Source organism: Falco rusticolus, chromosome 4 (assembly GCF_015220075.1).
Source record: "Falco rusticolus isolate bFalRus1 chromosome 4, bFalRus1.pri, whole genome shotgun sequence".
NCBI classification, from domain to species: Eukaryota; Metazoa; Chordata; class Aves; order Falconiformes; family Falconidae; genus Falco; species Falco rusticolus.
The window spans coordinates 104,061,703-104,088,519 of record NC_051190.1 but is presented as its reverse complement, the minus strand read 5'-3'; the positions used below and the strand labels follow the sequence as shown (position 1 = coordinate 104,088,519).

Genomic DNA, 26,817 nt, shown 5'->3' with positions numbered 1-26,817 from the left:
TAACATGGATCTGGTTGTTTCCATGACCTTTTTCTGTTACTCCTAGTCCCCCACTCTGGTTTTGGGGCAGCCATGGCGGGGGTTACAGCATGATTCCCCATCATACATATAAAGGCGCTGGCTCTGTACCTTCACATTGCCATTGCAGGTAGCCTTTGCCTCTTCTTGAGTTTAGTATCCCAGCTGCTTTCACAGCAGGCAGAACCCTGGGTTATCCTTTCTGCCTTGTGCTGTGCTGGGCAATGCTGCTGTAGGAGCAGATGTGAAATCTAGAGGTAGCCTGTGCCTGCCCAGTCCATGTGCTCCAAAGCACGGGGCTGAGGCCACGCTTGTTTGGTCATGCAGACATAACTGCTGAGACCCCAATCCCATGACCTCAAAAGCTTTGTTTGAGAGCTTCCATTCTTCCTTTATGCACTCAGTTCACTGCTTCATATTCCTCATTCAGATCATTTTCTTGTTCGGGGGCACGGGACATCTTTGATGCATCTCTTTCTCCTAATTACCATTGTGCCATGCAGGTCATGCTTTCTATACTGGCACCTTGTGGTTTCTCTTCTATCTTTCCTCCTCCCTTTGAACGTTGAATCTGAAGGATGGAAAAATATCAATGAGATAAGTATCAGTCTGGGAACGAGCAAATTGCCAGTGTCTTGGGCCTTGAAGCTAAACATGGCTTATTTGGTTGTCAGGCCAACCTGAAAATGTTATCTACAGTAGCCAAGGTTCGTGAGAAACGCAGTAAATTGTTCCCAAGAGTTCTGGGAAGTCTGAACTGCAGCAACCCGAATGTGCCTGAAGGACTCAGTATCAGAGGAGACACGTATTTGGTCCTTCCTCTTAGAAGAAACATGTAAGGATACGTACATCTTCCTGATGGTTTGCATGTGAAAACTTCTTTGCTTGCCTGGTGATCGCTTTAGTAGAGATGGTCTTGCATAGAATAGGTGCCTCTGCAGAAGGGAAGGAAACAAAGCTCCTGCTGGCCGCTCTGTGGAGAGAACTCCTGTGCTGATGGTGTGGAAGATGGAAAGCAGGCGCTCGAAAACCAGTAGGCTCTCAAAGACAGTTTAGGAAGATCTCTACATAAGTAGGTGAGGCCATGGATTTCCCTCTGCTGCTGTCAGGCTCTTACAGCTTGCTTTCATCCGCTGTATGAATTGTTATTGCAGAGGGAGTTTTCCATTGCTGTGCCTACAATAAGCCGGCTGACACGTTGTAGCTCCTCCTGCTGGGATGCTGGCCCTAGAACTGCTCTAAAAATAGCCTTGATTTGTTTTTAGTTTGACTTGGTATCACATGCTCAATTTAAAATACATCAGAACAGTTAATCTCCAGTTCTTCAGCACTCGCATGGAAAGTGTGGAGGTTTTTTTTAAAGTTAGATGGCATAAAACCAGTAGAAATAACACCCTTTCTATCCTAACTTGAATAACACTCAGCTGCTAATACTATGAAAGGAAAAAAAGAAAGATGATAAGGCATTGGGATTTTCAATTTCCTTTGACCCAAAGTGAGCAGAAATGGGTTTGCTCCATCTCACCTTACTCCAGTACTTACTCACATGCTTGCATGTTTCTGAAAGCTCTTAAATTTTTAAATCTAGGTCTTATGAAAAGTCTGTCAATCAGGCGACAGCTCTGAAAACTGACTTTAACAAGTTGTAGCTTAAAGCCCTACAGGCAGTGCCTGGGGCTGATGGGCATTTAATCAGCTGAGGGATCATTTCTCGGTGCTGTGCACCTATAACCAGTTGCTTATTGTCAATATAAACAGATTTGGTAAGTAAATGTGAGGAAATTATCTGACTTTGGGAGACATTTACCTGAATTTCAGAGTTAAAGCTAAGTGGAATTCTTCCTTTCCTCTGGCAAAAAGTGCAACAGAAAGCAAACATGCTTTTAGTTGGATTACAGGCATGGTTAGTCATCTGACAGACAGTTTTAATGGAGTCAGTAAGACATGCTGGGGAAACATGCTGACCTACTTTTCTTTATTTCTTTCTTATTTAAAACTTCTAAGCAAGTGAAATGTTAATTTTAAAACTCCTCATAAAGTTGGATTTTGCTGAAGGAGCTCATTTTGTAATTTATTTACACTTCTGCTTGGGGTGCACTAGATGGTTTTGGTAACTGAATTTCATCAGGTTGCTTTTGTTTCTTGATAGGAAATTGGGTTACATCTGAGAAATCCATGTTCTTCCCCCTTTCCAGGACAAAGCAATCAGCTTCAAGTTAATGAATGATTTAAGTCCAATCCTCTGAGGGAGGACTTTACAAACCATTTGAAATTACAGATTACAAAGCGTATTACATTTGTATCATTTTCAATACACTGTATTTTTAAACATTTTTTGTCTTTAAACTTGTGGGAAGAAGGATTACTGGCAGATAGTGTTGCACACTTTGCGTTTGGGATTGTTTTTTCCCATGTTAAGTAGGTCAGTGCTCCACCGTCAGTGTCTTCTTGGAGACAGAACTTGGTGTGCTTAAACCTGGGAAACTGTTAACCGTAAAACTTGAGAGCCTGGAAAGAAAGCATTAAATTAAATGGGAAGACTTAGCAGTGAGGGTGGATTAAAACAGCATAAACAGAAATACTGAATTGAATGATACTGGAATATAAGGGAAGGCTTTATAAAAATGCTGCAGGCATCACTGCACTGTCTCCTTCAGCAGAAGGCACATGTGCAATTCATGAAATGGCTCAGGGGTGCCAGGTTACTGCCTCTCTGGCAGAGAGGTGTTCTTTGCTCCCTTGGCAGCAACATGTAGTTTTGGTGAAGACATCACCACACAGTTGAAGGAGCAGGAGAGGTCATAATTCCTTGACTCATCAGTCAATCCAGAGACAATGTTTTCACCTGCTCTGTCTCCTGTTTGGATCGTTAGCAGGCTTCCCCCTGTCAGTCAGCCCTGGTCCAACGGGCGCTGCTGCAAATCCTTTGCTTCTTCCTGTGTCTCCTGAAAAAAGGTTCTGGTTTCCTTGCTTTTATTTTAACTCCCAACCAGCTGATTATAGTTTGCATTATGGAATTAGTAACACAGTGTAGGAGAAAGAGAAAAAAATAGAAATTGCCAGAAACTGCAGGAGTTTATGGTGAATAGTATTGCATTTCAAAGAATCCACAAGTTATGTGTGCTCTTACAAAGCATAGCACTTTTACTTGCTCTCATATGGTGGGTACTTTTAGAGGATGTCCATGGCAGACTAAAGATGAAACTGTATTTTTTGTCATTTTAAAAATTAAATATAAAATGTTTATTTTAGCTAATGCATGAGAGTTTTTTTCTGTATCTCAAGAAGATTGAAATTGGCATTGCACAGATTTTAGCCATTTTGTAACCTAGAGGCATCAACCTGGGAAGACAAATCAGCTGTGAATGAATGTCCTTATGTGATGAGCTGCTGCACCTTGCATGTTCATCATCCCTGGCTGTACTGTAGCTGTGTGAGCTGCTCCTTACATACAAGGACCGTCTCCCCCCTGATTTTCTTGCCATAATGCTTCTTCTAGGTGATCCGTGACGCAGTTTGTTTTGATTCTAGTGGAGAGGCAACAGGGAAGAGCCACTAAAAATAGTGTAGCTTCTGAAATGTCATCAGGGTAGGTTTTTTTCTGGTACAGAAGAATTGTTGATGCTAAAAGATGGAGCATTAGATGTAGTGAAGCTTGAGTTGCTCTTCGACAGTATTGGTGTGCCTCTGTTGGACAGGGAGCAAGCTGGGGCTCTTGTGTTTCAAATTAGATGTCTCATGAAGATGGGTGTGGAATTCCCAAAGCTCAGTGTGTGTTTGGTTGTACAGTGCCACGCCACCTGGTTATCCCATTGAGGAGCTCAGGGATCAGATTTGTACAGTCCAGATCCCTGTAACAAGTGACATGGAGAAGTGTTAGTTCAAGAGTCTTTTGACAGCATTTTTCTAAAAGAAGGATGCTCAGTTTACCCCTTTCTATAATTTGGAAGAGAACCTCAATGCATACTTTTTTTTTCCCTCTTTGGATGCCTCTTTAGGTGAATGCTGCTACTAGATCAGAACATCCAGAAAATAATTTTAATTTGAAAAGGAGTGCAAATAATAAAAAAAGAGAACAAATAAAACCAAGAGGATAGTTGTTAATAACAAAAAGAAACCCCATTATGTTCAACCCTCTGCCATAACAAAGTGAAAAGTACACAGGGAAGGAAGAGAATAAGCAGAAATATTTGACTTCTTTAATTCTGCTGAGGGCTTAAATCCTGCTTGTCCTAAAGAGAGAGTCAAAGCGTTTTCTTGGCAACTTTTCCTGTTGTTTTCTAGGTCAGTTACAGCTATTTCACGTGGGTTTTTAGGAACATTATTCCTACTAGAATTTATGCGTGGCAAGGCATGAACATATACATCAGCTGCCTCCCACAGGGTATGCAGTATTAAGCCCCATGCATTTGGGGGTCTTCTTTCTTGGCTGGGGGAACGAGGTGGAGAGAGAACCCTATGGTAAACGGGTCTTGCAGATTGGAGGAGGAACATTTTTAAAATATTCCCTAGAAACCAGGGTGTGGGAAGAGCAAGGCAATTAAGAGGAATCACTAGATGTCCTGTTTTAACAGTTTATTATATATATTTTTAATGAGTATTTAATCTCTAATGCTATGTGATGGATTAGAAGAGAGAGGGAGTCAGGCCTCTTTCTATGCATACTTTTATGTTTCCCCTTCATTGAACATTTTTTCTGGGCAAATTGTTGAACTTGAGCTGGCTGGAGGTGTTCCAGCACAACAGAGCTTTGCTGAAAAATAACGCTGGGTTGAATCCCAAAATGAGCAGTTGTCAGCATCGCATTGTGTTCAGGTTTGCATAAACTCAGGATGAGTTATTACGAGGGGGGCCGGGAAGAATTCTTGTTGGTTCCTGTCCTCCATGCTGTGCGTCCCAGCCCTGGCAGACTTGCTGTGTCTGCCACGCAGCCTGGGGCTCGGGGGCAGTTCCGCAGCTGGCTGGGGAGCTGGATGTTCATGGGCTCTTTCAGGAATTGAACAAAGCTCAGATTTGGAAATCCAAGTTTTCAGCCAGTGCTTCCCATGGAGGTTGTAGCCCAGGAACAATATCCTGAGGACCTCATAAAAATGTCTTTTGTAAGTGCATCTTGCATCAGGCGCTTGCTATAGTCTTGGAGAAGACGATCCTAGCTGGAAGGAGGTACCGAACCCATGTATGATGCGTTCAGGGCCCAATCCCACACTGCTGAAGGACATGAAAGATTTGCTGTTGGCATCAATGAGATAAGATGGGGGTAGAAACCACTAGCAATGCCAGTTAATCTTATGCTGGATTGTCATTTGTAATGTCAGCTGGGGACCACCACTGTCATTTAGTTGAGGACCAGCTGTGTGTGGAATTCAGACTCTTTGCCCAGCCCTTGGCTTCCCTCTCAGACGTCATCTCACATCCAAGTTGCATCCTTTGTTTTCATAGAGAAGTCTGGGAAAACTAGGTCAGTTTATCCAAGTAGAAATTATTATTTTATTGAGTTAACTCTGTGATGACCTGCTGCCTCTTCGCCTTCTCAAAATGAACTCCCTTGTGTGCAGTAAGTCTTTTGCTGGAAGTTGCAGAGGCCTCAGTAATCGCTTTGATTTCAAATCAACAATAAAAATGGCTGCTTTTTTTAGTGTCTTGCTGTTTTCTTGAAACAAGTATCTGCTTTGCTCCTTGTATGATCACTATATCAGGCTGGTCTGGTGTACTGTGAAAGCGCTTAATGTAAAAAGGTTATGTGCTGGCTTTACTGGGGATATTTAAAAGATCTTACGGAGAAATCAGGATTTGATGCTACTTGACCCTGTCTGGCAGAATTAAGCTCTTTAAGCCAGTCCTGTAGTTAATAGCATGCCTTCTTTTTTAACTAATCTGGTCCACTTACTCCGGCTATTTCAGAACTTAAGTCCCAGACAAGAAAGCAGGTTGGATTTTTATATGAAAGAGTAGCTGGAACATATTTTAAAGAACGTCTTTGGCATTGTACATAACGGATAAAATATATCAAAATAGACAGTCTGATAATTAGGTGCAGGCTTGTGGAGTGATTCATGTCATAACGTGAGTGCTAAAACAGCTGAGGTTGCTGCAGGTGTGTAAAGGGAATTCGACCCCGTAATACCATGATGCTTCTGCCGCTACATAAAGCAGGAGTACAGATGTCTGGAGAGCCTGCATTAATAGATGAAAAGCAGTATTTCTGCATGTGAATTATGGATGGAGCAGTATTTATTAAACACACAAGCAACAGCCTTTGTCTCCCAGGCACGTTTGCTTTGAAGAATTGCGTTCAAGCCTGCTGCTACCCCAGGCGTGGAGATCCGGGGCGCGAGTGGGGGCTTCGGCTGCTGTGGGTTAATCCCTGCTGGGCCTCAGCGCAGAGTCCTGCCATGCACGGGTGGAAAGGGATGTCCTGCCTGGAGAAAAACCTGGGAGGCAGAGACATTTCAAGTGCCTCAGCTTACCAGTGTAGCGAGTCAGGATGGGCAGTGAGGCGCTAAAGCTGAAAGTGAATAAACTTCTTTACCTGTGTCAGCAGCCAGCTTCAGCAAGGCTTTTACGGGAATCTGGTGACGTTGCCAGCCCGGCACTCCCAGAGCTGGCTGGCCAGCTGGCTGGCTTGGCTTGGCTTGACCTTCCCAAAATCCTGCGGATGGAAAGAAAAAGAAGTCCCCTGACCTCATTCCTTTCTTTCTCCTTAGGTTACAGTTTGTGAAGAAAGGACGATGTAATCTTAAAAGAATAAAGAAGTTCCCCACCCCAACAACAAATTTGCAGATTTTTTTATTCCAATTGCTCAGCTTTTGGGAAGAGAGAGGAAGTAAACAACATGCTAAAATGCAGTAAGATGCAATAGTATTGTTTGAGCATGTTATTTAACTGTTTGGTGAAACCTTTCTTTTAGTAATGTGGCAAAACAGTTTAATGACAGGCACTGTTAATTAAATAATCTAACACAGCTGCAGATCAAGCCCACCAGCAGGTGCAGATGCATGCCCACCAGCTGCGTTGGACTGCACAGCGATGTGAGACTTAACGGTACATTTTTTGGCTGATCTTCTGGTGCTTTTAGGTCCACCTGGCTGAGTAATACGGTTGTTTCCTTTTCTTGCACCTGGGCTGCCTCTGCTGGTGGAGCAGGTCCTTCGGTGTCAGCTCCAGCTGGCCAGCAGGGGAGCTTGGGCAGGGAGGCTGAGCATGGCTGTGGAGCTGCACACCCTGTGTGTCCCCTGCCCACCACTTCGGAGGTCAGCCCTGGTGCTTTGAGAGCTGGAAATAACCTCCTGATCCTAATATTTTTTTTATTTCTTTTTTTTTTTCAGTAGGAGTATCAACAAGCCTTTGCCCTTAGGAAGGAATTTGTGTTAAGTTCATAATGGTGTGTTTTCCGTGTTAGCTTCAGAGGAATAGGTAAATACTAGCTGAGCTATTTCTTTGCTTTTATTATCCCTGGCCTAGTGGGAGGCCAGGGCTGCAAGCTGCTGAGGCTGTAACGCAGGCTAATGCTGCGATTCAAGACTATGACTTCCTTTCTTAAAACGTGCCTGAAACAACTGTTCCTCTGCCTTCATGAGCTCAATTTACGGTTGCAGGAGGCAATGTGTTCTTTGTGCTTGATGAAGTACACTGCGCACGCAAGCCTCTTCAGATGTGTTGTCAGTTGGCAGCTCTCTCGCTAGATGCACCTTCACACAATTGCACAAGGCACTAGGAGGTACAAATGTGAAATTTAGCCTTGGAGGCAAAACAAAGAAATGAAACTTAGGTATGAATGCGGTGTTATCCATCTGCAGATATAGATATTAGACCTGATCTCCCACTACGCTACTGTAGTTTTACACTAATAGGACTCTGCTGCAATCAGTGGAGTAGCAACACTGCAAGACAAAAACAGCAGTGGTGATAAGTTGGGGCTGGTTTGTTTTTTTTAATTCTGGTAAATAACACAGGGTTGAATCCTGTTTGGGGAAAGCCTAACTGTATTCACCGCATGAAACCAGCCATAATAAAAGGGAGAAATGCAGGTGGCACGCAGTCTTGACGTTGCTCCTGAACTTCTGCTTTTCCTTCTGGGGAGCCATTGCCCTGGGTACTGAGCAACTGCACGTGGGCAAAGCAAAGGGGTCCTCTAGCTCACTTTCTTTTTTTCATAGCCTTCCCATTTGCTGTCCTGTAAAGTCAGTCTTATCATACGTAATCAGAATTTATCCTGTAGCTGAGACTCATTCATTACATTGAAAGAATGTGCGTATTATGGAAAGTTGTTTTGTTAAGGGAGTCTGTTAACAGCATTGTCAGGAAAGGCTGCAATTTGTCATGGTAGGTAGCTTTCCAGTTAAGTAAAAAGCAAGTCGTGTTCTTTTCTTCTGCGCAGGAAATAAAATAGCCACAGCAGGTTGAAGTGTATGAAGTGCTACAGTCAGGCCAGGCAGTGGGCAGGAATAGAGTGCAGTGTCTGCTCTTAGTTTACAGCCATGCACTTCCCTGGCCATCAGCGGTCCTGGCTAATACCCAACAAATTGAATTGATGACTTTGGATAACTGCAGTTTCTCCCAGTTGCGAGGCATCGTACTACCATGACTGTCTCCTAAGAGAAATTAATGTAATATCTGTAGATGAGTACACTGATTTACCTCTTGATGACCTTGGAGAGAAAGGTCAGGTTCAGGATATTTTTACCTGTAATTGGCTATCCATAAAGTTAGTGTACCAGGCTTCAAGATTGTAGCTCAAAAGGGCAGTTGCTTTGAGAAGGTAGCTGGAAAGGGCACTTGAACAGTTAAAATCAGATGAGACAGATTTAATGGTATCTCAGTGATTTCTGACTGAAGTTCAGTTTGAAAATTAGGGATTTTTTTTCTTTACCCAGCCTATGGTAAAAAACAAATGCACTATAGCTTAATAGAAATTTAATTTCATGCTGAGTATTTAGAAGTGTTTTTCAACTGCTGTATATGCACTTGGTCACTTAAACTATAAGGATGAGAAAGAATAATCACATTGTGGTTTTGGTCATGTGTATTTTTAGCTAATATGTTACGACACTGCAATTCCAGAAAAGCCAGCCTCCTGTTCCCCAGAGTATTTCAGTTTAACCAGCTGTATGCAGAATTTTAGCTAGACTGGCACAGTAGTTAGCAGTAAATCCAATGGGATTTGGGCAGCCAAAACAGTAGATAGTAAGTACAATACTTTTGTTTCCCTGAGAGTTTTAATTTCTTGGGGATTCGTCTGTAGGCTGGCACTTCACAGCGGGTTACCCACAGAAGCCCTCTGAGTTTGGGAAACCTCCCCAGGTGGAGCGATTGATTCCCACAGCTCCTTCCCATTCCTGCACTTGAACAGGGAAAGGGATAACTGGCAATATCCACCGGGTGATGCTGTTACTCTGCAAACCTGTTGCAGGTGGTATGGTAGGTCTTATAAATTGTGGGCTTTACATTTAGAGTAAGGAAGTGACTGATTTCATGCAGAATACTAAGAGAGCTTGGATAAGGCATGAACGAGGAGGGAAGGGCAGATGTGTAGAATAATTCAACAGCACCACAAGATGCACAGGGATGTTGTGGGACATGCCTATGGAGATGCTCTGTCTTGCAGATGGGAATTTCTGGCTACATTAAGTAACTTGAGGTGATGCCTATGTGAAATACAGATGGAAACATATCAATGAGTAAATTTTGTTTTAGTCAATGTGTATGGCTATATCCATTGCAGATATATTGGTGGGCCTTCATGGGAAATGTTAGTGATTTATTCTGCCTGCAGTTGTTAGTACTAACAACCTTCACTAGCTTTTTAAGCCTCAGCTGCTAAGCCTATGTGGATTGTCCTATTTCACACTGGCAATTAGTTGATGATATTAAAGCACTTTGAAAATGGAATCACAGGACAAATGCTATTTAAACAGTTTATCATTAAATGTATAATCACGTCTCTCCACCCACTTCGATTGCAATACGTAGGGAGATGGTAAAGGAAACCAAGGAGTTGCTTTTGTTTCAGTCCCTGGTATAGATCCTGTACCCTGTACACCTTGGCTCTGACTCAGCTGCTCCCCTTGCTGTCCTTTCTGCCTGCCCACACCCACATGCTGCAAACCACATTTTGTTCCAGTTTCGTTCCACTTGTTTGCTGTCTGTCTGTTTTTGCAACTTCTGAGGTTTTGATTTGTTCTTAGGAACTGTTTTGAGGGGGGCGGGGTGTTTTCATTTGTATTTCTGGAGTTGTGATTTTTATTCTCTCGGCAGTTACTGTGTTTGGCACATTCTGCAGAACTTGAACTAGTCCTGAAATACTACACTCAATATAAACATGGGCATTAGCGGTATTTTCATATACCTGCAAACAGGGTATGGGCTTTTGGGGTTTTCTTTCCTGCTGAAGCACTTCATAGAGCCTTCTGCAACATTCAGTCTGCCTTTAGAACTATTTTTTTTTTTATTTCAGCAGCAGTTTGGGGTCTTGGATTGGTGGTTCTAGATACCCAAAGTATGATAGCTGCTGGTTTTGCTTCCAGATGTCTTAAAATGAAAAAGAAAGTAAAAAAAAAAAAAAGATCTTTCCTCTTAAATGATACTAAAGTGAAACAATACAAATAATAATTTAAAATAATATTTTTTAAAAAGAATACCAAAGCTATACTTTTCAGCTATCTTGAAGAGGTATTTTTCTCAGCCTGTTATTCTGCATTAGCTTTCCAGTTTCGGTCCTACGTCTGAGTTCAGTTAGTATTGTTTTTCTTTAAGGGACTAGAAACTCCTTTTTTGCTCATTACATCTACTAATATTTCAGGGATGTGACAATAGCAGGTGCCAAGTTTCATGTAAAAAATAAAATTTTCAGGCTGATGGAATCCTTGAAACCACAGATCAAGTTTCAGACCAGTTAAAAAAAGCTGTAGAGCATCCATTTGTATCATTCATTCATATAATGAAACCTGTTCTTATAACTCAGTTCTTGATATATTAACCCCACAGTTATCCTCATACATAAATGGGAGATGTGTTGCTTTCCTCGGTTATAATAGGATATAACCATATAAATCCCCTGTGCATGAATGGAAAAATAGAGGCCCTTAGGCTATAGGTATCAAAGGTCTCCCCTATACTTACAATAGCCTAATAAGGTTATTTTGGAGGCATAAGTAATTACTCACGGACTCCCTATAGCTAGTGATTCATTGTTCACTGCTGAAACATTTCTAAATGAATTATGTTTTAAACAAGCAAATCCTTGCCCTTCTATTTTAGGGGTGGGGGAGAAGAAGAGAGCTGGAGAGACACAAAATTCCACCATTTTCTGTGTTAAAATACACTGCTTGCTAGTTAAAAGGTCCCTGATATTTGAACTGATTTAAATGTACTGTTGTGCTTCTTGCTGTTTTGATTCCATGAATGTGTATTTCCGAATTTCACATTTTGATGAAAATATTATTGTTGTCATTAATTTGATATTTAGAAAAGACTGTGGATACAAGAGCTCAGTGCAATGAATAAAACAGTTGGAGTTAACTGTCCCTGGGGATAGAATCAATCACTGTTGTAGAAGAGGGTGACATTTAAAAAAGAAACTCAGAAGAAAATGTCATGCTTAAAAAATTAGATTTAAACGCACTAGCTCCTGATTGATTTTTATTGCACTCAGATGGATACACTGATTGATTATCAGCCTTACAAATGTTTAGTACCTTTCTCACTTCTCTAATAATCAGAATAATCAAATTTTCAATGTCATTTAAGTTACCATATTCAAGGTTATAATAGATCATATTTCTAATAAAACATAGCAATTATATAATGAATAATACAAAGCTGTAAGGCTGAGTTCAGATTCACTTTCGTCAAAAAGAAAAAAATACCACTAGTGGCTAGAAGAGCCAGCGTACGTGAAGGCAGCTGGCAGGACGATGTCCTCCCAGCTTGTGGTGCTTTCCCCCGTTGTTGAACTGGGGGTCCTGGCGCACTGGCCAGGGCACGTTTGCCGTAGCTGAACATTATTTCTTAACAGGAAACCGGGGACGGGCTTGAATTCTGTAATACATGTGCTCGCTCTGTGCCTGGGGAAAAATGATAAGTGTGCCAGGTGCTTATGAAATTTCTTCCATGATTGTTTCTCTGTGCTCCCTTTTAATTTTGATACGAGTCTGTAGAGAGATACTATCTCACTGAAATCGAGATGTTTTCTTGTGGCAGTTGTACCCGACAGCTGACATGGTTGATTTCTCTGAATCACCAACAAAATATGCAGGTTTCAATGTGTTTTGGTTTTGTACTTGAAGCCCCTTACATGACTCTGTACTTGTTATTGGCTTTGTCCAGTAGAAGGGAGAGTTTTGTGTTTGAAACGTGCTTAGCTTCCCATCGTTCTCCATATGTCAAAGCTCAGTTTTGGCATGGGAATTTGTTTTAAGATAGTTTCCTGTTCTTTTAAAAAGACTGAGCAGTTTTGCCTAAAAGAAAACATTATTTCATCTGGAAGTCACGACCTACAAAAACCTATCTATTTATAACTACCTGGTGTTCTGTGTATTTTAATGCTGTTTGGCTTGCAATTGCATTGCTGTTAAAATGTGGACAGGAGCCTTACCGTTCGGAATTGCTGGTGCGTCAGTTTGTCAAGCGTGATTGTGTTGCTTTCAAGGTGGTGGTTTTGTTGCTTTTCTTACGTTGGAGCTGGGAAAATAGATCTCCTTGAAGTACCTCGCCTCTGTGTCTGCTTCCTCCAGCTCCCAGGCACTGAGCCACATGTGATGTGCAGCTGGGTGCTGGCTTTGTCCATGGGGTCAGAAAGCCCAGTGCAGCAGCAGCGGCACTGAAGGTGCTAAGTTTCCCTTGGTTCGAGGTTTTCCAAGGTGACTGTTGTGAAAGATGTCCTTATGGACTGCCATTTGTTACCATGAGCACAGTCTGTTGAAGAGTTATGGGGACAAGGGTGACGTGTGGTGGGGGGGGAGGGGACACATGTATCCCGATGGATCAAACTTGGTAATGGCAATAAGTAAGCAATTTGCGTATTTGACTGAAATTTTCCACAGCTGCTAACTTCTGCCAGAATTAGAAATTTTTAGCAGCTGCTGCTGGAATTGGAGAAGTCAGAGCATAAAGGAGCTGTGCGAGACTTGCGAGTTTCCACCCTAGCAAGCAGCTTGGTGCTCTTGGGAGCCCTGGGTGCAGTGGCCCCACCGCCCACGTCTGGCACCATTTGCCTGTAATGTCGAGCAGCCCAGGCTGCCTGGTGTTTGGCAAGAGGTGGATGGCTTCCCAAGGCACAGGAGAGCAAGCCTCAGCCTGAAGGGGAGAGTTGGCAGGTCTGCAGCGGTCCTGCCTCAGCTCACCTCCTATTTTTCTTCTCATCAACATTCACAAACAAAAGGAGTCTTTTTGAAAACCCATGTTGTGCCCAGTGCTGTGCAATTACTGACTTGCTCTTTGTGCTTTATGGTGCTTTTGAGATTTGTTAGCTTAACAAGTAACTTCCAAAATATTTAGGGACAAGAGAAGTGTGGTTTTACAGGAATGCAAACTAACTGGAAACACAAGTAGTTGTCCTTACAGGAACAAAACCAGCTAACTAGTACACAGAGCTCTTCAAAGGTCACGAGGATCTTCAAGAGGCAAAACTGCAGTGATAGCACTTCAAGTCATGAATTTATAGCTGATTAATCATTATAATATATGAAAGGTGCTGTCTAACTATCTTCCGGGCATCTGAAGAAGCAGAGGTTATGCAAGTAGTTGGAAAAACTGCATTGTGAGCTACAGGTTCTTCTCCCCTGGACATGTTTGTACCACCTGTGACAGAGGGGAGTACGAACACTAGCTATTCCATAATTTTACCTGATTATCTAGAAACTGCCTAAATCTCTTGGGCTGGATCCCAGACTCTTCACAGGCCAAGCAGTGACTAAGTTTGGTGGACCTGAGGGGCTTGAATTTAAGACTGGATGATTCCCAGCACTGTGACACGCTTGAAATGATCCCGCTCAAGCAGGAGAATTGCTGCGTGGTTGCTAAATGAGAGTGTTGGGGTCCTCCGAGAGAAGCTGTTTGTGTCTTTCCTATACATAGTTTCATCTACAGCAGGCCCTGCTTTTCTTGAAAAATGCATCCTTCCCTCCTGCAGCTTTTGTGCCCTGCCCATCGCTTCAAGCAGAAGAGGCACAATGTGTCTGAGGCCAAGGAAAGCAGTGGCAAACCTGGGGTGAGGAGAACAGGCAGGATGGGACACGAGATGGTGTTCGGCCCCTCTGCCGTCAGGTTAGAGGGGTGAATGTTTGAGGCTAGGGGCTGATCCTTAAACCTAAAGCAACAGAAAGTACCTTTGCCAGCTCACGAACCCTGCCGCGGCTGCCTGGAGGTTTCTGGGTGGGGAAGTGCAAGTCCTGGCATATGTGTCGAGGGGACAGGGAAACTGTCATGGGAAGATGGATCGAAGCAGACGTGCTCAGGCATGGGCGTGCGTCGCTCAGCCATCTGAGCAGCACTGAGATGTGGCTTCCTCACATATCAAGATACGCCTTTTTTCATTCTCTTTCCCAAAGCCACCACCTTACTTGTTTTCTTAGTTTTTTTAACTTCCAGTATTTCACGCAGGGCAAGAGAGCTTCCATACTGTCCCCTGTCGGGAGCTCCTAAATAATGCAGCCACTGAGTCAGAATTTAGTGCACAAGTAATGAAATTCATAACCTGAGTTTTCTACCGCAGCATTAACTGTGACACAGATTCATCACTGGCGTATCATCATTAAAAGGCAGTGAAATTGCATCGGGGATTGATGTGATCATATGCATGTAAAGATCGAGATACAAAAAGGTGTGATTTATGTAATGTAAGCATAAGCTGTAATCCAAAACCCTTCCCACATGCGGTGTGACAGTTCCTGTTCCCAGGGCAGTGATGGCTTTTAAATTTACTGGGTAAATGTGTGTTTATATGTTTTTATTTAACTCTTTTAAACGTATTGTTGTCTTAATCTGTTTCTCTCTTTTTTTTTGTACTGAATTATAGTTGTAGTTGAATGTGCATAATAGTTCAACGTTATTGAAATTCTTTATATTTTTGGAGCCTGGGTGTTATATGTCGGCACTTTATTGTGTTATCTTACAGGGGATATAGAAACATTGCCGTGTCTTACGCAGACTTAGCAAAGACAAATGTAGGAAATGTAAAAGGTATACATAAACCAAGAAGATAAATGTTATTCAGGTTTTAGCATTATTATAAAGGCTGTCGGAATTGTAGAAAAAAGGTAACAATGAACAAAAACTGCTCCTAGTCTTCAGGATGTGTTAATTCTCCTCTTCCTACCCTTTAGTGATTTGCACCCAAAAAGAAAGAGGACAGAGCTGGGCCAGTTTGATGATGTGGATTGACCAGCAGCTGTTCCTCTAGTGGCCTTTGGGGAGGGGAAGGGACTTGAGGTACAGCTGCAGAGGGAGCTGTGCCGGGGTGGCACGGGAGTGTGGCGTGGTTCCTGCTGGGGTTACCTTCTGGTCTCTGGGAGCTCCTGGCAGCTGCTTCGAAGCCTGGCCTAACGTGTTTGTCTTCCACAAGGAGTTCAAAGCTATTGAGATAAGTAGTTGCTGAGGCCTCCTGTTTGGCAAATTTGTCAATCAGCTCGTAGAGCTATAAGTAAATGGAGCTTTATTACAAAAGCTTATTGCTCTTTGCGGTTGTGTAGGAGTTTACATAATACTCTAAGGAGCTCTTTTATCTCTCAAGTACAGCAGTGATTAGGCTTTACTTCTGAGGTGGCAGTTTGGAGCACTTCAGAGGTACGTGTGGGTCCTGGATGTTTTTTCAGTGCAAGAGACTGTACTTGCACTCTGCCCTGGGGTCCAGCGAACAAATCAGAGCATTGGCTTCAGGGGAATATTTGTAAAAGGAAGCGGAGGGGGGACCCAACCCGCCCCATCCTAAACCTGACTACGCTGGTAGCATTGAACCTTCACAAGAAGGTACCTTTTTAGTCCACCCTTCCTGGCCTCCTTTGTGTTACTCCAGACACCAGAATTGATGGTGTTTGAGATTAGGCTTTAATCCGGTGGGGAGCTCAGCATCCCAGCCCTGACCCAGCAGAGGCGTAACTGACTTCAGTGCGGGTCTGTTCACACAGTTAAAGTCAAGTTCATCCTTAAAATATCTGCTGGATAGGGGTCAGAGTTCTCTCAGCTGCAAAGTCAAACCTTTAGTGAGAAAACCAGAGCCATTCATCACATCGTGTACATGCCTAATGGCCTCGTGAAAGAGCAACGATATTCACTGCATCTGTCCCTTGTTTTCTGTTACACATATTATTTCTGTAGATGCCCCTGATTCTGCTGCTTTCCCTGCCCACAGTTTTCCCATGTCACTCTTAATTTTCTCTCAGAAAGGACGCCCATAGGAAAATGAATCCAACTGTGTGTCATTCATTCTTGAACAGATACTGTAGGTGAGACTGGCTCAACACCTCTTCTTTCTCCTGAAATATTCACCATTTGGCTGCTCTTTGTGTTCATTTGTGGTTCACAGGTGTGTAGGAAGCACCCACAGAAGATGTGGAAATGGGTCTAGGGAATCCATAGGGGAAAAGAGCTGACAAGGGGTGGCTCTGGGCATCGCCCATTCTGCTGTGCATCTAAATATCATGAGGTTTTGGACACAAGTGAACGTTAGGATGGGGTTTATTTGTCCAATAACATTTTGTCTTCAGGGTGTTTAATATTGACACGGAGTCTTTGGGGAGAGGAATTGATTTTGCTTGGCTTTGTTGTAAAGCCTTATGCATCTGGTTATGCTTAAGATGTTAGCTTTAGCTAACAACAAGCCTCTTGATAAAGTTCACAAGTACTGGCAATACTGCGGACGTAGACTTATCTCCTGGGCACGTTTTGTAAAATTAAGCTATTTTCATTAAAAGAACAAAGAGTAGCATGGTGATGGAGCAGCTGTCATATTTTATTACAAAACACAAATATGTGGGAAATCAATTACAGCACGAGTGCTGCACAATGCACATTTCCAGTAATCCCCCATGGCCAGGGGAAGGTAGACGGCTGATCTGAGTGCAGGAGCAGATGGCAAGCAACTCTAGATAGCTTTGCTGCCATTTTTACTCTTTCAAGTGTTTATGCTTCTCCTTTGATCTTCAGATCTTGAGTTTAACGTGTTTCATCTTCTTTCATTTACTCTTTTCACATTTAACTCTCCCTTTGAATAACTTCTGCTTGGTGCATTTTGTATTAGTATGAGTTTTGTTCCCTTCCGTACTGAGAGATTTAAGAGGACAGACAGTTGCTGTCTTTTTTTAGTGTTGTTCACATCCAATGAAATACCAGCTGCATCGCTGCAGAGGACTTAGCCATTCACTGTGCACAGCTGTAATGGTACAACGGAAAAATCCCACCTCACAAAGTTACTGAGACATTTAGAGTGCATGTGAAGTTGCAGTAGACTTTCTCGGAAGGTAGATACTATAAGAGTGTGATGGCACGTCGACTACAAGCATCTATGAAACTTTGGTTTCCTCATTACCCGTTAAATTGAATTCTTACAATTAAGTAATTAAGCTTGCATTAGTATTCTCTGTGTGTATAACATTTTTATCTTCACTTAAAATAATTTATGTTTAAAATAAAAGCATTTTGCAGTGTTTTGAAGTAGAGCGACAAAAGCAACATGGGGTGATGTGAATAACCACATGAGATCTGTGTCTCTGCTTTTTCTGTAGCTGTCAGAAATGATAGGAACAAAAAGAAGAAGGAACCTTCAAAGCAGGAGTCCACAGAAAACTATGAAATGACAGCAGAGTTGGATGATCTCACTGAGAAGATCCGAAAAGCTCACCAGGAAACCTTCCCGTCGCTCTGTCAGCTGGGAAAATACACTACAGTAAGTATAGTTTGTGACATTTACATTCTGGATATGCCTGCATGATGTGAGTTTTGCATTGGAGGCTTCAGATGTTTTAAATAGATGCACTCCTTGCACCTCCTTAGCCAAGGAACACAGGTATGCACGCAAATGCATGCTGGAGAAGAGAAATTGCACTTAACTATAATAATTTGTTAGTGGTGTTGTGAAAGACTGAAGGATTAATCCAGCCAAGAGACAAGCCTGGAGTCCATGAGTCAATTACATGCCATCATTCATTAGAAATTTGTTGGCTTCCAAAGACATGCTCTCTGCTTGTGCGTCAGCAAATTACAGCTTCGTAGGTGTAGAGTTCTTAAATGCTGCTGGATTACTGGTGACAGTCCCAAAGCTACCAAGGTCAAGGAAAATATGAAATGTCTAAATAAGCCAGTTTCCAAAATGCTCATTTGCAGTTTATTCCTCTTCCAGTGTACTGAAATACCACAAAGCAGCAAAAATGTCTTCTGCTTTTAGAAATGAAAAATCAGCCTCCCATCAAGAAGTTCAGCGTTGTGGGAGTTTCTCTGGAGGGTGATTTGGGAAAATAATTTTTATATATATATATATGTTGCTAAACAAAGGGAAGGTTAGCGATATGTATTGATTTCAGAGAGAAAAATCAATGTCAAATTTGCAAATGCAGTAATAAAAGGCATGCTAAAATATAACTGTTAGGTAGTGTTTAGTGTCTTGTTGGTAGAGGAATGACTGTGCTGGGCCTGCTCTTGCTGTTGGTTGTAGCAGCACCGGCTGTTTCAGAGGGATGTGTACTAGGTCCTGAAGTAGTCGAGCATGTGCTTTCGCTGCTGAGACCAGTTCAGGAGTGGCGTGGCTGGAGGAGTCTGCCTCCATGGTCCTTGTCCTCCAGCCCCAGAGATCTGGGACCAAGCCCCACAGGCCAGGTGAAATACCTCTGTCACTGGATTGCTCTCTGTTTTGAGTAAATGCTCTGCTGCTGAAACAAGTGTTTCAGAGAGTGGTCTAGGCAAATCCTTGTGTGGCATCAATATTCACTGTTTTAGCAAGCAAGTTGCTGTTTTAAGGCATACTCATCTATTTACGAAGTGCAAGGTTCAAAAGTCTGAGGTCTAGGTGTAAGTCTTTGTATTTAAGTGCAAGTGTGATGTTAGAAAAAAGCATGTTTTTCATGTTGCTGGAAGTATTTTCACAAATGTTTATTCACGTTTGATTTTGAGAGCCACATTAAATGGTTAGTACTGGGGAAGGTGCCTGTCCTCTGCCTGGTTCTCTGGTGCTAGCCCTGCTCGGGTGAGATGTAGTCAGTACAGTCAGGTAGGCATGCTGGTAAATATTGTACAGGCAGACCCCCAGGGACTAGTGCAGCATGCAAGGCTGGAAGCTTAAAAGCAGCCAGCTGGTGACATAACCAAAGGCAAAAAGCTGGAGACAGTGGAATCCATAGTGTGTTTTTTCAAGGAAATTCCTGGGTTAATGCCCTCCACCCCTCCTCTCAGTATGTGCAGTTGCATCCTCATCTTGGAGGGAATAAAATCTTCCAAACAGGCTCTCACACTCCTGCAAATGCAAGAGTGCTTCCTGAACAAGCGTGAAAAAATATGCCCAGTTCAAAGACAGTGAGTTTATGCCTTGCAGAAGAGGTGATCGGATGTCCGCAGCTGGGATGCGTAGCCAGGCTGGTATGCGTGCCAGAGTTTATTGCTTGCAGGCCACGTTGCAAACGGCCTAGCTATCCCAGAATGATCTGTTGGTACACCTCCCAGCGTCGGCGTGCTGGCACATACTTTTGTGTTACCTCTGATTTAGAGGAGTGCACTCAGGTGGTGTGATGGTACTTTGTACTGGTAATGGCCAAAGATCCTGAAGGGCTGAAAGATAAACCTGGGCACCTATACTCTTGCATTATGTATTGGATGCTTAAATATCATTAATATTTTAGCTCTTGAAATGATAGAAGTGGATGAAATTGGAGAGGGTCGTCTTGCGTATCACACCCACCGCTGACGCCTTTGTCCTTGGGTTCCTCCTGACCCCCATGGTGAGTTTATGTCCCTGTTGGAATTTCAGAGCCCTTACTCCTAAGTAATAAATGGATAAATCTAGTCTGTCTATGGGTCCTGACTAACCGTGACGTGACCACGCTGTCTGAGGCTAGATATTGGTCGTTCGTATCTCAGGCCAGATCGGACAGCTTGGGGAAAGAGATTTCTTTTTTAGATCGTCGGTCTGTTGGAAGTCCACAGCAGTTTGCTGCACGTGGCTGAAGTCCCTGCTGCTTTGTCATGGCTTGGTACTATGCAAGTTGCTACAACAAAATAGCACTGAGAGAGTTATTTCTGGCTTACTATGAATCCTTGAGAGTGATACAACTTCCTTCAACAGCTGTGTCAAAACTAATAGTGGTGGTGCTAAATACTGCCTTCTTACTGCATTCCCATAGTCTCCGTGTGAAATGTGGAGTATTTAAATCTCTCATCTAGCTGAGGTCTGGTGACCGCTCCAGCTTTTTAGGCAGGAATTCAGTGTTAAGAGCTCGTTTTTATGAACACTGTCCCTGCCCAGCTGTGGAAAGGACAGAGTACCACTAGGGCTGGAGTAAGGGTGGTCATCATCTCCAGCTGCCAGTCAGCCCAGAAGTAGGGGAGAAGCCTTTCTGCAGTGGCAGAGGATCCAGGAGGCGGGAGGTGTGTGCACTGGTCAGGGGAGCACAACTTGGACAACCACCACCAGCTGCTGCTGATGGAATGACAGGGCTCAGGCAATCTTTCCTTTTGAGACACTTGAAACAGAGACCAGAAGTCAAAAAAGAGAGCACACAACTCTTTCTAAATGCTGAGTCCAAGGGGAGCTAGAAGCCTGTGCCACTCTACTTTTCTTGAGAGTAACAAGCCAGTACAGGTAGAAGAGTGCCACCAGTCCTGCTTTTATGCATGGTTTTGCAGGCTGGCAGTCATGAAGCATGGTGCACTCACGCTGTGGAGCATACAGATTGCTTTTGGAACCTTAGAGGGTTTTATTTAATTCTTTAAGCGAGAAGTGACCGTATTGAATCGATGTGGATTCACTTGAATTTCATGAGCTTTTGCACTTGTGTACTGATAGAGATGGCAGGGGAAAGAAGCTGCTCTGCAAGTGTGGCCCCTGTATGCCTTCAGTTACGTAAGCATTCAGACTGATTTAAAACATTATTTTGTTTGTTGCTGAAAAGAGCAAAGAATTCTAAGAGAGTGGAGTAAAAAAGACCTCGCAGAGATACAGTCATAAAAAAAATCTGTTCAAACATTTGGTTTGTGTATCTGGCTCCTCTCACTCTTGAGCACTCCAGCTTGCATTTCCCAGAGGGAAAGGTTACATGGTGGTATTTTTCCTCCATTGTGTATTTTTACCTGCTCAAAAACTATTTTGGAGAAGCGTTTTCAATGATGGGGTTTTATATCCATCTGCTCTTTAAAAAGAAAAAGTGTCCCGATCTGTAATAATTACCATACTTTGCATAGTTAATAAAAGTCTACTTAAAATAATGGGAGAATAGCACTGGTATTAAATTCCCTGGGTCGTTTGATTTAACAGTTGCATTTGGTGGGCAGTGGCAAGTATAGTTCTGCCGATGATGAGAATCAGCAAGCTGTTTAAACGTAATGGATTTCAAAAGTCCATCATAAATAGATCTGTTTTATTACTGTCATCCAGGTAAGAGAGAGTGCCTTAGTAATTTCTCTGGAGATGTCATACTTTATAGTATAATTGAGTGTAACTATACTGCTTGTCCCTCGAGACTGGTAGTATTTGTAAGTCTACAGCTCTGTTACATTCAGCCCCATGATAAAGGGGAGGATAAAACGGAAAATAATTTTGACGCTGTGGACCCTTGCTGTGGATTCTCCCAGGCAGGCTGGCTGGACGTGAAGAGGTTTTGCATCTGGGCAGCATTTTGTCCTTTGTAAGTACTGGGCTTAGAAGTTACATGCCTATTGTTCTGTGCCATCGCCGAGGGGTGTCCGTGTATCTGTCTGTCTGTATAACTCTCGATGCTGGGACTGAGCAGAGGCGTGTGCTGTGGTCCTTGGTGAACTCGCCAGAGCTGGAGTACATTGCTGCTTTTACTAAAGAGGCATAGCAAGTGTTCCTGATTAGGGCAGAGTGCCCCTGTGAGCCTTGTTTCCTTTGTAAAGTGGATTTTAAAGACGGTAGGGATTCTGCTACTGTGTATGTTTCTGCGAGTACCTCATCCCGTATCGTTAATGTGGAGATAGAGCAGCCTGCGATGTAAAAACAAAAATGATGGAAAAAATGGGATCAATTTATGTGGCAAAAATGGCTGTTTAATTGGATTTCATAGCAAGGTTGGGCTTTTCCACTGATAAAGATGCCACTGGGGTGTATTACAGTATTGTTCCACCATATGTGCGCTGGTGCATAGGCCTGAAAAACATGCAAGACTGCTCCTGGAAAAGACACCCAAAAAAATGCTTCTGTAAAATATTCAGGAAAAGTCATAGCGTCTGCATCTTTTTCACAGCATGGTTAGAGAAGATCCCCAGGCAAATTTAATCAGAGTTTCCATTTCTGACGTGCATTTTATTAACCCCGTGTTTTATTGTTCAACCTATACATTGATATTGAGTCAGTTTTGGTTTTACATATTCAGAAACGCTGCTAAATATCTAGCTATTTTCCATAACACTTAGACCACATTAATTACCAAATAAAATGTTAAAACTCTTCCATTTGTAGCGTCTCAAAGGCGATGTGTAAACCACATTAGCTCCAACGCTGAGGAATCTGGCATCCAGTGTAATAAAACACCTGGTTATTTTGTATTTTATTAACTGCCCCTTCTCTTCAGTTTGCATAATAGTGAGTTAGATTTACATTTGTTAAGACGGCCGTGCATTACTCTTAATAGAAGACATGTCAAACTTCCCGTCGTCGGTACTGCAGCATGATAAAGTAACCTCATATGATACTGATGAAGATTTTGTTCACACTTGCTGGTTTCATGCAACGTCTTTTTTTCCAGATGGATACCCTATTGTAAAATGATTTCCTGCTTTAGGCTCTGCTTTGTGTAGCTCTCCGCTATGCCATCTTTCTATGAACTGGATAAACTGCCTATTAAATTTAATTACAGCCTGAATGACTGCACATCTTGATCTTATTTTTCCTCCAATGTACTGTATTTCACCAAGGTCCTTGAGGATGAAATAAAATAAATCTGAAGGATGCATACTCCAGTAGCTGAAAAAAATGTTTCAAAGGGCATTACAATGACTGTTAACCCATTAGTTTTTTACCATTTTGAAGACAATTCTTTAGGTTTAGGATTATAAAGACATTTTCTCCTATCTTTTCTTCTGTTATTTAAAAATAACCAAAACAAACCAGAGGAAGTTCCCAGAATAAAAATTCAAATAGAAATGCTGACGTTAACGTCTTACCCCTTCAAAAGAGGGAGAGTGGGGAAGAGCACGTGGGCACCTTCGAACTGTTCAGCGTGGTTAGCATTTATTTTTTGTAATAAGGACCTATTGAATCTGCACCCTGTTGCAGTGAGGGTGAATGTCAGGCTGGCAGTGCCCTTGGGCCCATCAGGACTTTCTCCTTCACAGCTGATGGTAGTCGTGGCATCTGTGAAGGCAGTCCTGGGAGGGCTGCCAGAGCATCGCGGCCGCGTCCCCTCATTGGCCTCTTCAGGCTCTATGGCCTTCCCGTGAGCCAGAGCAAGCTGATGGCTTCAAAAGTTTCCAAGGAGGTGGACATCTGCACCATTAGTAGTGATGATGGCAGCATCACTACAGCTGTTTCCCTCTAAGAAAGTGTGATCTGTGAATGCCTTTTGATGGCTGTCTATCTGCCATGTCTGTTAGACTTTTGGGTTGAGAGTCCTCTCATTTACCTTTAATTTTAAAGTTAATTTAATGTTTTAACTTCAACCAGCTAAGACTAAGGCAGCTAATCTCATCGGCTTCCTCTGCAGCTGGGGAGAAAGCCACCATCTGAGGGGTTCTTCCCTTCCCTGCCTTAAGTACCTATCTGGAGTGGGTGAGCCTGTTTTATGGAGATGCCTCTCTTTTTCTTGGTTAGTCGACAAGCTCAGATGAGATGTGGAAGAGAGAAAATTTGCTTTGGGTTTTCCATGGCTGCAGCTCAGCACCTTTTGCAAATTCATTACAGCTTCATTACAGCCTATTTTTATAGGTAAAATTCCTCTTGCAGTGCAGAGGAGACTGCTCGGACAGCGAAGGCAGCTGCAATGCACACTAAACTTGGCAGCTCGTGAAATAGTGGGGGGGACCGTCCTGCTGGCCACGACCTAAACTGCATTGGATCAGATGCTGGTTAAATGGGAACACGCTGCATGCTAGGGCAGGAGGAGAGGAGCCTTGGGTGTTTTGGAGCTCTGTCACTACTTGTTTCTTGCCACCCCATGGGAATCACGGGTGGATTGGAAATGACTCACGAGGTTTCCCCATGACACCATCTTTTGTTGGGCCAGCATCAAATAGATCACAGCAACTTCTGAGTCAGCTGGTTCTTGGCTGAAATGTTCAACTTTTTCAAGGGTTAACGGGTTATTCTGAAGGTATGAAAACATTAAATTTAATCACAAACTTAACACGAATTTTGCTACACGTCCTAGCAAACTACGGACTTTTCAATTAAGGTACATGAATGTATGGAAACAGTCTCTGAAAAGATGCAGCTGGAATGTCCTTCTAACACTTCAGACAGTAGGGTATATGTGAGATGCACCATCGAATGAGCATATAGCATTCATCAGTGCACATGGTGTTTTTCTTAATGTCATATAAAGAAGTGCTTTTTAAGTCATGGGAGACTGTAGCTTGAGAAAGCTGTAAAACTCTTGCAGAGCCACAGAGCAGATAAATTAAGTAGAACCAATTTGCTAAGACCTTAAGTATGTGAAACTACGTTCCAAATACTGTGCTACTTTTTCCAGATGAGGACCCGATATTCTTGTTCCGCTGTTCATTTATATTTTCTGGAGTACAACTGAAAATTGTCTCTCTCAATGCACTTATTATATAATGGCGAGGAAGAATGATGATAGTGGCATTTGGAAATGTTTAAGTTCATTTGTGTTCCTTGTACAGATGGCCTCTGCCATCATAAGTAACAGAGAAATATCCAAGGAATTTTCAGGCGATTAATCCAAGTTTAAAACCAGCATCGTCCCAACAGCAAGCTGGAGAAAATGCCTGGAATGTTAATAGAAAGTACTTCTGGAAGGAATACTTGGTTGTTGTTTCTTTCCCTTGAAAACCATTTACTGAAAGGGATGTTGTTGGTTTATGGTGCCTTCTGTCTGTCTTTCCAGAACTCCAGTGCAGATCATCGGGTTCGACTGGACCTCGGGCTCTGGGACAAATTCAGTGAACTTGCAACAAAGTGCATTATTAAAATAGTGGAATTTGCAAAGCGATTGCCAGGCTTCACAAGTTTGACCATTGCAGACCAGATAACTCTACTTAAAGCAGCCTGCCTGGATATACTGGTATGTATTTTTAGCACCATTATTATACTACTACTGTGTTTTCTATTCTTCTTTTTACTGTAATCGACAGGGAGAGGGTGTCAAATACTGCCCCGGCCTTACGGTTGCAAAATTGAACTTAGCAGGTAGCCTGGTACAGTCACGAGCAGCACACCTACAGGCATCTCTTATTTTTGATGAGCATCCATTTCAAAATAAGTTATTGTAGTTTGTGGATTTCAGTGTAGTTGCAAGAAGGGCACGTTTTGGTATTGTGGCGCTAACATGAAATATGTGCAACTTTGGAAAAATTTCCTTATTGTTAACACCGAAGAGAGATCTGATTCTCTTTCTGTTCTCCTTCCTCCTCCCTCCAAAATGTAATGCTCTCTCTCTGTAAAGGATACTTAGAAAGACAATCTGCTGTATGACATTTTGGGAACTTGCTGTACCTGTGGTCATGAGGTGGTTTGAGGAACGAAATGCAGATCCTCGGAGTGAGGTTTCTGTAGGTTGTAGAGGGGAAACTGGTGCACCTGGAGCCCGGCAGGCGCAAGCATCCAGCACACAGATCCCCCTCCTCCTTTCACTAGTAGTGCTGCAGGCACCTGTGGAAATGGACGCTGTAATGGACTCGGTACAGGTTTTAGCTAAATGTAATTACTTTTTAAATAGGCAGGCATACAACCTGCAGCAGGGAACTATGCAGGTAGGCTTGGTGTTTTTCCCCAGACCTCGCCTTGTCACTGTGTCAAGGCAAGCTCTCTTCCCTCCCTTTGTCTCGCTCTGTTTCTGTCATGCTGACCTTCAGAGGAGCCCTCTGGGATCTCAGCATTTCTTTATTAAGACCTTAGAGGTCTTTAGGCTTTTAGTGGCAAATATGCTTTTTGTTGTTGGTTGTAGCAGTAACTTTCAGTAAAACAGGCTTTTTTCAATATATTTTAAGTATTTTCTTCAGAGCACAAACCTTCAGGTCTTCATTCAGACAAGCATGGCCAAGAAACCCATTGTAGGGTGGTTACTTTTGGCATGATACAGGAGTTTAAACCAGGGAATTGGAAGTTGAAGTAATTAATCTTGGAATTTCTGCAAGTGCATTGCTTCAAACAGGGTCATGTTGAGGAGGACGTTAACTGCTGTGACCTTTTCCTCTTGTTTTGTCAAAAGCTGTTTTGAAGAATTGCATCTAGAGGACACTGATGAAGGAGGAAGAGGGGTGGGAGAGGGGAAGGGGTATTGTTCTGTGGCCTATAAAAAAGAGAAGGTTGAGGTTGCCCTGCTAAGCTCGAGAGTCGCCTATCGTTGTCCCCTTCGTCCAGGCGCTCATTCAGACTTGGCCATCTCGTCCTTCCTGTGTGTGGTCCCTCCGTGGGGCAGGGCCGTTCATTACCAATTGCGTGCCTGTCATCACCAGCTCTGTCCT

At 42.9% G+C, this 26,817-nt stretch overlaps 1 protein-coding gene across 5 annotated transcripts in view; it reads left to right on the top strand.

Moving 5' to 3' along the window:
* RARB (retinoic acid receptor beta) overlaps nt 1–26,817 on the top strand; it is a 333,134-nt gene that overhangs the window by 294,393 nt on the left and 11,924 nt on the right. For all 5 annotated transcript variants that reach the window (XM_037384094.1, XM_037384093.1, XM_037384095.1 and 2 more), the window contains 2 exons: nt 17,736–17,896; nt 25,239–25,415. In XM_037384094.1, the coding sequence (XP_037239991.1) occupies nt 17,736–17,896; nt 25,239–25,415 (338 nt within the window). The remainder of the gene's footprint in view (nt 1–17,735; nt 17,897–25,238; nt 25,416–26,817) is intronic.